This window comes from Thamnophis elegans, chromosome 4 (genome assembly GCF_009769535.1).
Source record: "Thamnophis elegans isolate rThaEle1 chromosome 4, rThaEle1.pri, whole genome shotgun sequence".
Classification (NCBI taxonomy): Eukaryota; Metazoa; Chordata; class Lepidosauria; order Squamata; family Colubridae; genus Thamnophis; species Thamnophis elegans.
The window spans coordinates 78507822-78525567 of NC_045544.1; the positions used below are offsets into that span (position 1 = coordinate 78507822).

At 42.3% G+C, this 17746-nt stretch overlaps 1 protein-coding gene across 1 annotated transcript in view; it reads right to left on the bottom strand.

The window, feature by feature from the left end:
• Positions 1–17746, bottom strand: part of MDGA1 (MAM domain containing glycosylphosphatidylinositol anchor 1) — a 334259-nt gene that overhangs the window by 214711 nt on the left and 101802 nt on the right. Inside the window, 2 exon segments of the mRNA XM_032216752.1 lie at positions 5918–6092; positions 16832–16971. Coding sequence (XP_032072643.1) covers positions 5918–6092; positions 16832–16971 — 315 coding nt within the window.

Below are 17746 nucleotides of genomic sequence, written 5' to 3' on the forward strand. Positions count from 1 at the left end.
CTGATATCCAAACCAATGCAGCTAGTTGCAAATTCACCAATCACTCTTCCAACTGAAAGAAATCAAAGTACAAAAATTGCCCTCTTCAAAAATTCTGAAGAAAACCAAAATTTTACTCATGAATGCCATCTTTCTTCCTTGTTTTCCAAGCAGTCTCTGAACGCAATAGAAAAGCAAGTGTCTGTTCTTTTCACTTAAGCCTCAGCATGTCTCAGCAAAAAAAGGGAATTATTAAAAGTATTAAATCTTTGCAAACACTGATGACAGTAGAAATGGTGACTACAGAAAGAATTGTACTTAATTTTTTAAATAATATTTTGAAGTACTCAAAGCACTTCATCTATTTCTAGCTGGATACACCAATGCCTACAGTAATACACATTTTTAATAAAACTCTATCAGAGCTTAATTCAACCCATAGTTATTAGCTTGCCAATTGATACAACCATGTGGGTTGTTTCAATATCAATATAACTTTTAAATGTCCCCACTTTCCATCTGGCTTTCCTATCTCTTCCTCCCAGCATGGAAAAGCTCCAAGGAAAAGCTTCCCTAATTAATAATGATGTCTGGTGACTTTGTGCTAGTGGAGGCAGTTTTCTGGATCTTCAGCAGACCTGCTTTGCTGGCACTGACTGAAATGTAGCAGCAGATTGGCTGAGTTTCTTCTACAGGGATTTATGTGAAGCTTTGGAACACGTTTATATGGATGAATGACCTGAGATTTTTCTGAAAACTGGAAGCTGCTTAGGAATTTGGACAAAAAGTTGACTAATTTCAATTTTTAGTACTAATCCACTGTATTTGTATTGAGGAAATCTCACGAATAAAGGATCATGTTTGCAACTGGTCTGAACTTTCCTTGGCTGCAGTATAGTCACATCTGGAATCTGTGGCTAGTTCTATACAGGTAGCCCTCGACTTACGACCACAATTGAGCCCAGAATTTCTATTGCTAAGTGGGGCATTTGTTAAGTGAGTTTTGCTCCATTTGATGACCTTTCTTGCTGCAGTTGTTAAGTGAATCGTTCCTGTTGTTAAATTAGTAGCATGGTTGTTAAATGAATCTGGATTCCCCATTGATTGTGTTGGTAAGAAGGTTGCAAAAGGTGATCACATGATTGCAAGACCCTGCAACCATCATAAATATGAACCAATTGCCAAGCAGCCAAAACTTTGATCCTGTGACCATGGGAATCCTGCAATGGTCGTAAGAGTGATGTTGTAACATTGAAAGGTCACTAAACAAACTGTTGTTAGTCAAAGACTACTGGTACGTGCATTGTACTTTTTCCAAGTGTCAGGAATAATTACAACTTGATCGAGAAAGAGACACTGAAACATCACAATTCTGAGCAAATAAATTGAAACAAATTGTTTCAGATACGATATAATCGTATCTGAAAGGCACAAGTAACTTTAAACATTTATGGAGATTCTCAGTCATCCAGGTCCTGGTTGTCCCAAAGGTGCTTTTTCAAGAGGCAACTGGACTTGCTGGTTTTTCTTTGAAAATGTTTCGCTTCAGACTGAAGAAGCTTCTTGGATGAGAAGCAAAACATTGGAGGAGCCGAGGTGGCGCAGTGGTTAGAGTGCAGTACTGCAGCCACTTCAGCTGACTGCTATCTGCAGTTCAGCGGTTCAAATCCCACCGGCTCAAGGTTGACTCAGCCTTCCATCCTTCCGAGGTGGGTGAAATGAGGATCCAGACTGTGGCGATCATATGCTGACTCTGTAAACCGCTTAGAGAGGGCTGAAAGCCCTATGAAGCGGTATATAAGTCTAACTGCTATTGCTATTACTAACATCTTCAGAGAAAGACCAGGAAGTCCTGTTGCCTCTTGAAAAAGCACTTTTGGAAGTAACTGTCCATCAACAGTAAATGAAAGGGAATGTTTGTTGCATATTAATGACCAACAAAGAAGACAATGTCTTGAAATAAGCAGTTAAGGCCAGCACTGGTAAGGACTAATCTAGTCCTTTCCTATTCTCTCATTCGTCTATCTATCCATAGAACAAAGAGTTTAAAAAAAAAATGCAAATTCTTTTCTGGGACAGCAACAAACACACACACACACACACACACACACACACACACACACACACACCACACAGCAAGAGGCATATTACCAAGTCCATCTGTAGAGTAGATGTTAGTATTGAAAAGCCCTTGGCCACCCAATTTACCCCATAGCGCTAAAGGTAAGAAATATAGGAAGAAGAGCGGGACTCTGCATCAGCTTAGATCCAAGCTCCAACCTAGAAGCAAAGGGAAACTGCACAAGAAATCAATTCCCTTTTGAGATGGGACTCTTTAATAACCCAAGATCAATGATCTGTGGTAAATAAAATTAAAGAAGCAAAAAAAAAGCACAGGGAAGCTGTATAATAGAAGAGTACAAGAAGAAAAGCCTTAACAAAATTGGCAGAGAATCAATATCCCAAATTTCCAAACAATGAGGAGGATGGCAAGTTGGTGAAGCTTCTCCTAAATATTTCAAGAAAAGAGCATAAATTTCCTAGAAAAGATTTTAAAAACTCCTCTGCAGTTGGCACCAAAAGGGGCTCCTTATGCTAATGTTTTGTACATATATAATTAAAAGTAATATACAGGTAAGGATGGTCTTTTGGGGAGGGACGGGACAGGCTTGTGAAGTAAAATGTGAAACGTTTAACTGTATATTGTCACAACATTTTCTTGGGGAAAAAACACTGCTCTTCGCTAGCTGATTCAGCTGGCAGGAGGCACCAGTAGCTTTCAGAGACCTATAAAAAATTTCTTTAGCAACCTGCGATTGCTGCCAGTCACCTGGGAGGAAGCAAGATGTGTATTTATCAAACCAGTAGAAACATTTCAGGAAAGCAGGAAAGTGGGGATAATTATATCATTCATTACTAGATATTTGAACAGGGGATTATCAATGTAAGAAAAGTCTTCCAGGATCAGGCCAGGGTGCATTTTAACCAGCACCAATTACCTCTGGAGTACCCACAAACAGAACCCCAAGGCATACTGATGTTTTCCCCACAACTGACATTAAACAAACTGCATTTTTTTTAAATTTAAGCTCTGAAGTTATCAATTCATACATTTATCTAATTTATTTGATCTCTGTGAATTTATCTGATCTCCTATTAAAAGTTATGCAAGTCATCCTTGTAAACTGGCTCTAGCCCTATTCTCTCAAGCAATAAAGTTGCTTCTTCTGTATGACAGCTCTTCAGATATTTGAAGGTTACATTAATGACTCTCAGTCATCTTATTTGTAGGCTGAACATTCCTAGATCCTTTCCATTCCTGACAATCATTCCTGATCAAACTTGATTTTAGACACTTCACTTTCTTGATTGTTGTTGTTAGTTGCGAAGTTATGCCTGACCCATTGCGACCCCATGGACAATGCTCCTCCAGGCTTTCCTATCCTCTACCATCCTCTGAGTCCATTTAAGCTCACATCAATTGCTTCAGTGACTCCATCCAGCCACCCCATTCTCTGTCGTCCCTTTCTTCTTTCACCTTCAATCTTTTTCAGCATTAGGTTATTCTCTAGTGAGTCCTTTCTTCTCATTAGGTGGCCAAAGTACTTGAGTTTCATCTTCAGGATCTGGCCTTCAAAAGAGCAGTCAGGGTTGATCTCCTCTAGTACTGACCGGTTTGATCGCCTTGCAATCCAAGGGACTCACCATCTTGATAGATCTTCAAAATTTCTCCAGTATGTCACTGTCCCTTTGAAAGTGATGTGCCCAGAACTACATACAATTCTACACAAAGATCTCCTCTAGGCAAGGGAATGGGAGAAACCAGGCTTCGCAGTAGTATACATGAAATAGTCCTTATCAATTATAAATTCAACGTGAGCCAGCAACGTAATGTAAAAAAGGCAAAGGCCTTTTTAACAGGAGCACAGAGAATACAGATAGTGCTTGATTTACAACCACAATGAAACCCAAAATTTATGTTGCTAAGCGAGACAGTTGTTAAGTGTGCTTTTCCCCCTTTAATGACATTTCTGGCCACATTTGTTAAGTGAATCATTGCAGTTATTCGGTTAGTAACAGGGTTGTTAAGTGAATTTGGTTTTCCCATTGACTTTGCTTGTCAGAAAGTCGCAAAAGAGAATCAAATGACCCAGGAACAGTGCAACCGTCATAAGTATGAGTCAGTTGTTAAGTGTCTGAATTTTGATCACATGACCATGGGGATGCTGCAACGGCCAAAAGTGTGAAAAATGATCATAAGTCCCTTTTTCCAGTGTGGTTGTAACCTTAAATGGTCACTAAATGAACTGTTGTAAATTGAGGATTTCCCGTAGAACATGGGAAGTAATTTTTTTCTACTGTACTCTGCCTAGATGAGACCCTTGTGTAGAACTGTATCTGGTTTTGGGCACATCACTTTCAAAGAGACGTGACATATTGGAGACATTTCAAAGAGGGACTACCAAGATGGTGAAGTGTCTAAAATCAAGTCTGGTCAGGGATGATTGTCAGGAATGGAAAGGATAGGAGTATGTTCAGCCCCAAAATAAAATGACCAAGTGACAGATTATAGCCATCTTCAAATATCTGAAGAGCTATCATACAGAAGGAGGAGGGGACTTTCTCTATTGCTTGAGAGAATAGGGCTAGAATCAATTTACAAGGATTTGAAACTAGACTTTAAGAGGAACTTTAACTTTTAAGAGCTTTTAAGAACTATGTCAGAGATCGCGTGCCATCGCGTGCCATAAAGGGGGGGAGCATGGGGGGGTCATGCACACGCATGCCAACACCCATAATTCTATGCACCCTACCCCATACGCATACACACAACCCCCCACGCATGCACGTCAACCCTCCATGCATGTGTGCCAATCCCCCCATCAATGCGTGCCAACCGCCGATGCATGCGCATGTGATCCTACGCATGTGCATGCAACCCAACCACCCTCAACCCACTTTTGGCACTTGATGCCACGGTGGACCCATTTTCCGCTCTCCCCAGACTCCAGAGGTTTTCTCAGAGCCTGGGGAGGGTGAAAATAGCCTCCCCCACACCCTGGATGTCCTTCAAGAAATGGCCTGTTTTCTCACTTCCAACTTCCGGTTTGCACATTGGGCCATTTTTGACCCTCCGGAGGCTTCAGGAGGCTTCCCTGATGCCTCCAGAGGGAGAAAAACTGCCGAACATCAAGGTTGAAATCAGCTAGCCAGCACCCACATGTGTGCTGGAGCTGACAGGGCAATGCCTCGTGTTCCCTCAGAAATGGTTCTGCGTGCCACCTGTGGCACGTGTGCCAGTGGTTCGCCATCACAGAGCTCTGTGAACCATCAGCCAGCATAAGAGACTGTCACACGAAGAGTGTTGTTCATTAGAGATCTTCATTCATAAATACTCTAGTGAATTCTATACCAAAGAGTAGATTGGAATTCTACCATTTTATTAAAATATTAAGATAGGCTTGGGGTTTAATCATTGTGTTCTCATATTTATTGTATCATTTATATGCTTATTTGTGCAATTGGGTGAATTGACACTTTTGTGTAAAGGGAATGACCTTGACGAATAGTAGGAAGAACTGCAATCATGACCACAGTCAAATAAAAGAAATCTGGGCCATTTTATTTGCCAGTTCTCCAGACTACTTAAAATTTCCACTTACCGGTTCTCCAGACCCTGTCAGAACTGGCTGAATGCCACCTCTTTCACTGACTATAGTACACAACCCTTCTTATCTAAGGGCATGACTAAGTTTATGAAGACGTTTTGTCCAAGAACAGCACTTTCAGGAAAGGGAGCATGGATAAAACAAAGCCTATTCCTTTGCGTTAGAGGTATGAGAATGAGTCTAGGTCAATGCAGAATTTCACTCGTGAAATGATCAAGACACACGCAGTAGAACTGTGGGAAGTCTTGGATGGCCACAAAATGACTTACACTGCACATCTACTCGAATGGACTTGATGGCAGGGACCCCAACCCCATTCTCTGCTTTACAGTAATAACGACCCCCCTGAAGCCTCTGGATCTTCTCAATCAGAAGCGTTTCATTCAACACCGATGTCTCCTGGAATTTGTCCGAGGCGCTGCCAGCAGTTTTGGTCCACCTCACCTAGAGGAGGGGAAGAAGAAAAACAGAGAAAAATAAAGCTTAGGAGAAAAGCAAACTTTGATCTGGGCCCATCAGAGGAAGCAATTATTTATTTGAAATGCTTTTAGGCTGCTTATCATGCTATGGTACACAGTGCACCATTTAATATACAAACATACAAAACAATTACAAATATATAAAAACGAGCAATGTGCTAAATGCCAGAGCGAATATCAATGTCAGATTGATATTCAAAATTAGAAGGCTATCAGGCAGAGATTTCAGGGCACATCTAGTTTTATTAGATATTTGAAAAGTTATCATTAGAACAGAAAACTAATAACTGCTAACCACATCCCCTAAACCAAGTAGATAATAGTCCTCAAATACCAGTCTTATCTCTCTTCCTCCTGCCGTTGTGTCCTAATGGATGGAGAGCTGATTGTTTATCTGTAGATTTATCGATAACTGATATAGGTAGTCCTTGACTTACGACCACGATTGAGGCCAAAATTTTCAGCAAGATGTTAAGTGCCTCATTTTATGATCTTCTTTTTCTGCCACAGTTGTTAAATGAATAACTTGCGGTTGTTAAGCCAATCTGGCTTCCCCCATTGAGTTTGTTTGTCGGAAGCCATCTGAGAATGTTACAAACGGTGATCATATGACCACGGGACAGTGCAACTGTCATAAATACATGCTAGTTGCCAAACTCCCAAATTTTGATCACATCACCGTTGGGATGTTGCAATGGTTGTTTCTGTAAAGTCATAAGTCACTTTTTCAAGTGCCGTTGTAACTTCAAATGGTCACGAAATGAAAGATTATACATCAAAGACTAGCTATATTTCTGCTTTGTTGCTATAACACACCTTTAGACCTAGGATTTCTGCATCTGATCTCAGTCCTTCTGTCCCTCATAAAAAATGTTTTTGACATGCATCTAAATTAACATGAAATTTGCATGTTTATATCTCACATCAGTTTTTCACACAATCTGAATCAATCTTTTGTCTTCACCTTGGATGTTAAAAAAAATATTGACCCAAATAGGATCTTAAGGTGAAGGTAAAGGAAGGTATGTGCTAGTCATTTTTGACTCTAGGGGGCGATGCTCATCTCCGTTTCAAAGCCAAAGACTCAGAATTGTCCAAAGATGTCTCCATAGTCACGTGGCTGGCATGTTACATGGTGCTAGGGATTTGAACAGCTGAATTGCTGATCTTTCTGATCAACAAGCTCAGTGTTTTAGCCACTGAGCCACCACATCTCTTAAATAGGATCTTACTTTTGCCAATGAATAGGAATAGGAATAGGAAAGTTTATTTATAGGCCGCCCTTTTCCCTGGGGGGACTCAGGGCGGCTTACAATCCATAGGGGGGGGAACACAAACAGTAAAACATATAACAATACATAATTAAAAATAAAACACAACATTCATTCATTCGGGTGGGGACGGATTACAATCTAACCCCAGGCCTGACGGGATAGCCAGATCTTAAGGGCTGTGCGGAAGGTCTGGAGGGTGGTGAGGGTACGGATCTCCACGGGGAGATCGTTCCACAGGGTCGGAGCTACTACAGAGAAGGCTCTCCTCCGCGTAGTCGCCAGTCGGCACTGACTGGCAGATGGAATTCGGAGGAGGCCTAATCTGTGTGATCGAATTGGTCTCGAGGAGGTAATTGGCAGGAGGCGGTCTCTCAAGTACCCAGATCCACTACCATGAAGGGCTTTATGGGTGGTAAGTAGCACCTTGAAGCGCACCCGGAGATCAACAGGTAGCCAGCGCAGCTCGCGGAGGATAGGTGTTATGTGGGTGAACCGAGGTGCACCCACAATCGCTCGCGCGGCCGCGTTCTGGACTAGCTGAAGTCGCCGGATGCTCTTCAAGGGCAGCCCCATGTAGAGCACGTTGCAGTATTCCAGCCTTGAGGTCACAAGGGCACGAGTGACTGTTGTGAGGGCCTCCCGGTTCAGGTAGGGTCGCAACTGGTGCACCAGGCGAACCTGGGCAAATGCCCCCCTGGTCACAGCCGACAAGTGGTGATCAAAGGTCAGCTGTGGGTCCAGGAGGACTCCCAAGTTGCGAACCCTGTCTGAGGGGTATAGTGTTTGACCCCCCAGCCTGAGTGATGGAACACCTGCCAAATTATTGGGAAACACAACAGCCACTTGGTCTTATCCGGGTTGAGTACCAGTTTGTTAGCCCTCATCCAGTCCCTAACGGCTTCAAGGCCCCGGCTCATCACGTCCACCGCTTCATTGAGTTGGCACGGGGCGGACAGATACAACTGGGTATCGTCCGCGTATTGATAGTATCTTATCCCGTGCCTCCGAATGATCTCGCCCAGCGGTTTCATGTAGATGTTGAATAGTAGGGGGGATAAGACCGAACCCTGCGGCACCCCAAATGTTAGGGGCCTAGGGGTCGATCTCTGCCCTCCAACTAACACCGACTGCGACCTGTCCGAGAGGTAGGAGGAGAACCACTGCAAAACAGTGCCTCCCACCCCCACCTCCCACAGTCGTCGCAGAAGGATACCATGGTCGATGGTATCGAAAGCCGCCAAGAGGTCAAGGAGAACCAGGATGGAGGCATGGCCTCCATCCCTGGCTCTCCAGAGGTCATCGGTCAATGCGACCAAAGCGGTTTCTGTGCTGTAACCAGGCCTGAAGCCGGACTGGAATGGGTCAAGGTAACTAGTTTCCTCCAAGGTCCGCTGAAGCTGGGAGGCCACCACCTTCTCGACAACCTTCCCCACAAAGGGGAGGTTGGAGACTGGACGGTAATTGTTGAGAGCGGCTGGATCCAAGGATGGTTTCTTCAGGAGGGGTCTCACCACCGCTGCTTTAAGTGCGGAGGGGAAGAGTCCCTCCCGAAGAGAGGCGGTAACAACCGCCTGGATCCAGCCCCGTGTCACCTCCCTGCTGTTGGCAACCAGCCAGGAGGGGCACGGGTCCAGTACACAAGTGGAGGCACTCACAGCTCTCATGGCCTTGTCCACATCCCCAGGAGCAACATCCTGAAACTCAACCCAGCGATGGTCTGCCAGATTATCCTCCTGTGCCTCGGCTGAAGAGGGCTCTCTTGATAACTCTGGAGATTCCAAAGATACTAGCAGTAACTCCTATTATTTTGCTTTTGGTTAGCAATCACAGTGCTTAGGAAGCTATGTTTGCATAGCTGCATAAGGGCTAATTGGGATCATCACATTTCTGAACAGAGTAAGTTTCAGTCAATTCTCTCTAGACCCTGAGTATCCTGAAATGGTTAGTTTCCACAAGTAAGTGATGCAGACTCACTATATTGCTTCCTCTCTCTTAATTAATCTTCCCAGGATGTTTGTTTATGCCTCTGTTTGAATACAATAATTTTATTTTGTTATTTATTTTATTCCCTAAGTGATCTGGGCAGTGAATGAATGACTTGCAGAGTTGAAAAGGGTAAAGCAGTAGAAATGGATTGTAAAAATTTCAGAACTTGCAGAAATGGCCAGACAAAAAATACAATCAAAACCTTTTTTTTTTTTTGAAAGACTGAAAACCTTTTATGGAAATTTCTGCTGAAAGAAGAAAGAAATTGCATGATGATTTATGGATTTGAAGATTAAGTGAGGGCTGAAGGGATTTGTATAACATCTTAGGGATAGGGATAATGAAACTGCAATTGAAAAGAAGATCAGAAGTCATTCTTATATTTCTTAATTCCAATTTCTTCCTTTTTATTTTTGCACTTTCTCATTCCTTTTCAATTTGTATTTTATTTTATTGGGGAAATTATGTAATAAGTATATAAAAAGAAAAAGGTAAGGCAATGAAATATATTGAGGAAAGGAATAGCGCACACTGCAATCATTCAAATTTTCTCATTTAGAAAGGGGTCTACTTTGGCATCCCAGAAGCATAAATACAGGTGGGCAGGCAGAAAGAAATGGGTTAATCAGGTAGAAATAAAGAAAAGGATGAACGAGGTGGGACTTGACATGGAAAAGATGTAATATTCAGATTGTTGGCTAGGCCAAAAACAATATGTTGCTTCCATTTTTCATTAGAACAGATGGCAAAGTGGTTAGAAAACTGGCAGATGCAATGGAAATGCAGAAATGGGAGCAGCAGACTGGTGAGCAAAGGGCATAAGGAAAGCTGGCAAATCATCATATAATAGCATTTCTACCCAGGATGGAATGCTAATTCCAGAAGAGGACAGGCAGGCCACCGTTATCAGCCGTCACTGTCAATCTGCCATAATCTGAACTAGCACTAAAATCAGAAATATGTGCAGGAAAAGTATCTTGAGTCTTGGCCCATCTATATTCCACATATCAAATTACAGAATAAATGAGTAACACATACAAATTGGGAGTGTGCAACTCCCTTGAGGAAGTGGACTGAAGCATCCACCCGCCTGCCCCCCAAATAATCCAAAAGTATGGCCAGTGCTGTGTTGCAATCATCTGAATGAACAAGTCTGGCTTTTCAGTCTGGCTGTTAAGAGCGTGGCACGACAAAAACGCGCTAGTCAAAATCGCGGTGATAAAATCGCGGTGCTAAAGCTGCGACGTCATCACTGCGCGTCATCACCGCCGCGACAACAGTGCGGCAACAGAAGGGCGCTTTAAAACGGCACCGCGGCAGAAAGCCGACTTCAATTAAGGTAAGGGTTAGGATTAGGTTTAGGGGTTTGTTTTAGGGTTAGGTTTAGGGGTTAGGTTTAGGGTTAGGTTTAGGGTTAGGTTTAGGGTTAGGTTTAGGGTTAGGGTTAGGTTTAGGGTTAGGTTTAGGGTTAGGTTTAGCGTTAAGTTTAGGGTTAGGGTTAGGTTTAGGGTTAGGTTTAGCGTTAGGTTTAGCGTTAGGTTTAGGGTACTGAGTGCTTGGGAATGCGCGATTTTGCCCTCCGTGATTATGTCATCGCGGTAGGGTCGTGTTTTTCCTTAGCGCTTAGAACGGCGCGAATTAGTCTTCGCGCTTATGTCTCCGCGGATAAGGGCTTTGCAGATTTGTGGTGGAACCGTTAAGAGAGATGACAGAATGAGTATGAGAATGCGTATGTTGGCTTGCCTTTTAACCCTCCTAAAAGGGCCCCACAAAATGATCCCAACACTATTTGGGGAATTGGAAAGGGCTGCTGGAGAACCTCATACATTAAAACCAATTATTACATGAACATTCCAGAAGCATCTAGTGGCCTCAGTGTGAAACCAAAACATCTAAACCAGATCTTGGGCTGATCCAGCAGTGCTGTCCTTATGAGCTACAGCTTGCCTAATGCTTCCATTATCTTTGTCTTTACTAAAAATCACAAACGGAACATGACGAGATTGGAGAACAAGCCCTGGTCTGTTTCACAGTATTGTCGAGAATCAGTTACTCCACCCTGTGATTGCCAATGTTCCTAACGATACTGGTTTATGGTGAAGACATGGCCTAAGATTCTGTCTTTCAGCCACATTATGCTTCCTTGTTAATACATGGCTGTTACTTTTCAGGGAATAGGATTTAGGTTGACAGGGTGCAGTTCTCTAAATTTACTGGCAGGAAATTCTCTATATCTCAAGTGGGCTCTACGAGAAATTGAATCTGGAATCTTCTGTAGGCAAAAATTCTACTCAGCAGAAAAATCAGATTTCTCATATGGCAAGCATGGACATTCCTACTTAAGGGCAATTTTAGTCAGAGGCTCCATAGTCTGGCTTCTTGCCTTACAACTTTTCCTGACAAGTGGAGTCAAATATAGACTATCCATACTGTATATCTCCAATTGGTTGCCAGAATCAGTGAAGTTTCAAATCCCATGATTTCATCAGGAAGTAGTTCTTCGGTGCCCCATCCTCACATCCAGTTCCTCTATCGTTACCTTATCCACACACACACCCTTTTTTTTTTTAGTAAGGTAAGGATTTTGCTACTCTAGCAAAATTAATTCCTAAAATATCAACTACACTTTCTTTAAAGAGAACAGAAAAACCAATAGCAAAAGGATCCTTTAAATTGAAATTGGCCTCCTTAACAATTGCGTTATTTATCAGGGATATTGACTTAAGATAGGATGTGAGCTGCTGCTGATTAGATTGCTAAGGGCTCAGGCACTTACATCTGGCATGCAGAGAAAGCATCAAGTTCTTCCACTGATATTTCTAAGCATGAAAAGGAAAGCTTCCAGTATGAAGTCTTAGTCATTATAGATGAAAACAGAGGCTAGACCTAGCCCTGTGAATACTGAAAGCACCATCCTATATTCCACCCACATGGTTCAATACAATCATAACCATGTCTCTAGCCCTGATAATCAAGTTAGCTTTTTCCCCAGACATGGGTACTGTCAGTCTGAACCAAATCAGCTTTCAAGTGACAAACCTATCCTTGCCATGATATGATCCCCACAGGCTTTGATTTCCTCTTGCATACCTTCCCCTGTTTGATGTGTGAAATGGACCAGAAACAGCAGGAGGATGGAATACAATCAACATTTTAAAATGGAATTCATGTACTATATTTTGGGGAGTTCAGAGCAGGGGTGGGATTCAGCTGATTTGGACCAGTTCGGCTGAACCGGTAGCTCTGAGGATCAGTTGGGGAGCGAACCGATTCACTCTGATGATCAGGTGGGTCTGCCTGCCGCCCCTGTGCTTTACCTACCTATATCCTCTCAGCTGATTCGTGTGGCAGAGTGGATTGCCACACCTCAGTTGTGTTACTCCCCAGAAGTAATGTGGAAGGTAAGTTTTGTAAAAACTGTGCACATGCACGGAGCACTTACACAAACCACGCGATCATCAAACCGGTTGTTACACTGGCAGGATCCCATCACAGGTTCAGAGTGAGTGGAAATAAAAAGTGAGTTTGTGAGGGAGAAAGTAGATGTGGGTATGGGGACAATTTTCACTTCAGACTGGAAGTACTTTTCACACGTTCCTCTGTGTGATGAAAGGCACAGTTACTCCCATTTTGCAGATGCTTAAACAGAGCAAATTTGTCAAATTCATACCAAACCCATGAGGGTTTAAATATTTGGCTATAAAACTACAAAGCTGGAAAGCAACAATATTAGCACTTTCATATGCTTTTGGTAAACTTCTCCTTGCACACAGGCCTGACATGACATGATATCATGATATGACATGATAGCAGTATTCCAGTATTTGAGAAGCTGCCACAAAGACGAAGGGGTCAATTTATTTTCCAAAGCACCAGAGGGTAGGACTGGAAACAATGGATGGAAACTAATCAAGGAGAGAAGAAACCTGGAATTAAGGAGAAACTTCCTAACAGTGAGGGTAATTAACCAGTGGAACAGCTTGCCTTCAGAAGTTGAGGATGCTTCATCACTGGAGGTTTTTAAGACAAGACAGGACAGCCTCTTTTCTGAAATGGTATAGGGCAGGAGTGTAAAACTGAAGGCCTCTGGGCCGAATCCGGCCCACGGGGTGCTTAGATCTGGCCCACGGAGCTTCCTTGGAAACAGCAGAGGATCAGTCTGTGGTGCCTATGCCATGAAAACAAGCTTATGAGGCCACACACGGCCCTCCTGGGCACCATTTTCAGCTGCAACAGCCTTCTGCAGTGAAAACAGAATGCAAGGAGGGTGGTCAAAAGGCTGTTTCAGCTTCAACAGCCTTCTGCAACCCTCTGTCAGTGAAAAGGGTGGTCAGGAGGGCTACAAAAGGCTGTCACAGCTGAAAATAGATTCCAGGAGGGCCGCGTGCGGCCTCATAAGCTCTGTTTTCACTGGCAGAAGGCTGCAGGAGGCCATCACAGCTGAAAACAGAGCCTGTGAAGACCATCTGCAGCCCTCACAATCTCCTTTTTTGTTGGCAGAGTGCTAGCAAAACAAACTACTAGCAAAAGTGGCATTTGATCACACAAGTGATGTTGAACTGGCCACGCCCATCACAGCCGTCAAATACAATCCTGATGCATCCCTCACTGAAATCAAGTTTGACACCCCTGGTATAGGGTCTGTGACTGCTCCAACACTGGAAGTCTTTAAGATGTTGGATAGCCATTTGTCTGAAACGGTGTAAGGTTTCCTGCCTAGGCAGGGTGTTGGATTAGAAGACCTCCAAGGTCCCTTCCAACTCTGCTATTGTATTGTCCCTTGCAATTCTATTCTGATTGATAGTCTATATGTGAGGTGGCTTGGATTTCAGGCTTGGGGTGATCAGGTTCAGCAGCCCCCCCCCCCCCTTGCTTCACCTGTAAAGTTAATGGCAGCCCATGAGGGATTTGTTTAGCCTTTGTCCTCTCATTAGAAGCCTGGAGCTTCTTAAAGAGCGTTCTGTTTGCACGGCTGGTTCTGCTGGTTCTTTAATCTTTCCTCTGCTTTTTTCATTTCAGCTTCATTTATTTAGTTTGACCATATTTTGGAACTTTAATGACTAACTGAGGGAAGAGTTGGGAGGGGATTAAGCAAAGGTTAAAAGACAAAGCTTTGATTTGGAGAAGCAGGGGAGAGTGAACAAAGAAACGATACAAGAGGAGGATGAGAAGAGAGACGATAAGAATTACTGCCCATTCCCAGTGGGTCCCTGTGTGTGTTACTCATCACTCAATTTTTTTAGCCAAATGTGTTTTTTTAATACAAACTTTAAAGCAAATTTCAAAACTCTGTCCCTTCCTGACTAATGCTAAGCAAAGACAAGAAAACTAGTTTGAGAGAAAATCAAAATAAAAGGAGGGAGCCCTAGAAATCAAGAAATATGGATTTATATTCATGCTGTAAATTCAGATGCCATGGATATAACAGCCATGACATGAGTGAATAGAAATTCTTTATCTGTATGCTAAGTCTTCCTTCTGCATCATGTATATTATGAACAAAAAGAACTGAATCTTCTATTTCTCTCTATTTTTAAATAATAATAGAAATATATTTCCAAGCTCTTTTCCTAGCTGGCCCTAGCTATGTAACTTTGTCCTCTAAGCAGGAAGTGCCATTCTGAAAGTACTATAAAAGGCTAGATCAAGACATTATAATGTTAGAAGAATGCACGCCATAGAGAAACCATTCAAAACTGAAATTACAGTTTTATATCCATTGCATTTTTGTATCCATTGTATTTTTGTGCAAGATGCTAGCTCAGCTGATCATGCGGTTTGTAATTCTGTCTTCTACACCAGAGTCAGGTTTTTTTTCTTGTCATTTGAAAAAGGTGGCCTCATTTTACTTAATAATAGCCCAAGTTCATGCTGTAAAAATATTTTGAAAGAGATACTTTGGATATTGAAAGCACTTTTGAGGGAATTGTTAAAGGAGGTGCAATTTTCTCCAGGCTTGTATTATTGCTTTGGAAGGTGCTCCTAAAAGTCACCACATGCACATACAGGAACAATTGCTTCACATTTTCCCCAATAATCCTCCATATTTTCCTCCCAGTGAAGCAACGTGGCTTGACACTTTGCATGCAAAGACAGCCAGGGGAAGCTTCTGAAGCAGAGACACAAACCTGGGGGGAAAAAAACGCAGCTGCTTTAATGATTTAAAAATAGATGTTTAAGAAATGCTCCTGCATGTTTCAAATTGTCTTTTTTCAAAGGGGGTTAAAGGTAAAGGTTCCCCTTGCACATATGTGCTAGTCGTTCCCGACTCTGGGGGGTGGTGCTCATCTCCGCTTCAAAGCCGAAGAGCCAGCACTGTCCAAAGTCATCTCCATGGTCATGTGGTCGGCATGACTAAACACGGAAGCTGGGACAAGTAACGGGAGCTCATTCCATTACACAGTGCTAGGGATTTGAACTGCGGAACTGCCGACCTTTTTGATCGACAAGCTGAGCGACTTAGCCACTGAGCCACCGTGGCCCATCAAAGGAGGTTATGAAACTTTGATTAGTGGAAAGATGGGAAATCTTTCAGTCTTCAGTCTGTGTTAATACCTGTGTAGTAGTTACTCTGGAAAATTAGAGCTCTGAAAAGCTGCTAATTAATATGCCTGAAGAAGCCCCTGCAAAGTATTTGATGTTTGTACAAAATGCATACCTTCTAAATGTTTATCCTTAGTAGAAGTTGTAGGACAAGACAACTAACTCATATTATCCACAATATACCTATTCCTTCTATTTTGTGGACGAAAAAAAACCATAAGGATCATGCAACATTATGGTGAATCTGATAATGTCTTTTATTTCATTAGACTTGGACATTTCTGAATGCCACATATGCAGTGAATATTATGCCTGGCCAATTCAGTCTTGCACAGTGGGTGTCCTGTGAGTTTCTTTGAATATACAAAGTCATAAATTGGATCCTCAGAAGAATATCTTCTCTGTAGTAGTATCTGCACTCTAGAATGAGATTTCCCCGAGATTCAGATGGCTTCCACTTTGCTGTTGTTCAAAAGAATTGTAAAGGACCTGCAGGGTAAACCAACTCTACGAGATTGAATTAGCCAGGAATCTGCATATTGTGGATTGTATGAATTGGTTTCCTGGTTCTACAACCTCTACAATTCCTTGCCATTGGTTATGCCAGCTAGGGAAATGGGAAATGGTGAAACACTCAGGGCTTCCTCACTCCCCCTCCATGAGGGGAAGTGAAATCCCTTGTTTATTGCACTTGCTATCTTTTCCCTCTTATTTTAAATGTTTTACCGTAATATCTTTGTTTGATTATTGATAACTTCCCAGAGTTGCTCAAAGTCAACCAGAATAAAACTTTAAAAAAACGATGAAAAAGAAGGAAAAAGAATCTCTATATTGATATAGCAGTGAATACCTGAGAATACCAGATCAAACAATATTTTGATAATAAGAAGAAATAGCTTACCTGTGGCCGTGGGTGCCCTGTAACTAAACACTGCAGAACAAGGATGTCACCTTCCCGAATAGTGTACACTCGTTCACTGATGTTATCTTCCTTTACAACACATGCCTGCCCAGCATGAATGATCTGTGCCTGGGCAGGAGCTATGAAGAAAAACAGAAAATTTTAGAAGCAAATATCTAAGGAGTTCATGTCTATCCATTGCATCCTTGTCATATTCCAGTTGTTCTTGCAGCACCTGACTGCAGATCTCAAAGCTACTCCAAAGTAAATCCCACTGTGCTCAATGAAACTTGCCCTTAGGAAACCACAACAGGAAGGCAGCTTCAATTACGAATGAGGTCTTTAGATCGTGTATCATAAAGGCTATGCCATTATCCAGAAAAAGAACAATGGTTAGAACTACTGTGTACATTTGAAGCAGTGCAAATGAAATGATCGCATGGTTACATTTTTATTCATTAAAACACACATAACATCAAAATATCAATTTCTTCTGCATTCCAAGCCATTAATTTCCCAATATGGAGGTTACAGTGCAGTTCTGAATTTGTATAATTTGGGTCAGATTATTGTTTTCAGGAGATTGATTTCGACTAGGACATGCTCAAAGAGAAGAGAGAGTCTTATGCAACTATTATCAATTCCTTGGCCATAGGGCAAAAAACAGAAAAAGCATGGAAACAAAAAGGAATCCCAAAGGTGCTTTTTCAAAAGGCAACTGGGACTTTCTTTATTTTTCCTTGAAGACATTTCGCTTCTCATCAGGGGTGAAATCCACTTACCTATGCTACCAGTTCAGTAGCAATGTAAGTGCGCGCACATTGTGACAGGTGAAATCCAAAATGTTGGAATAGCTCTGAATTGGTAGAGCAAATCTATTTCCTATCTACATCTCATTCCAAATGGCCACTGGTA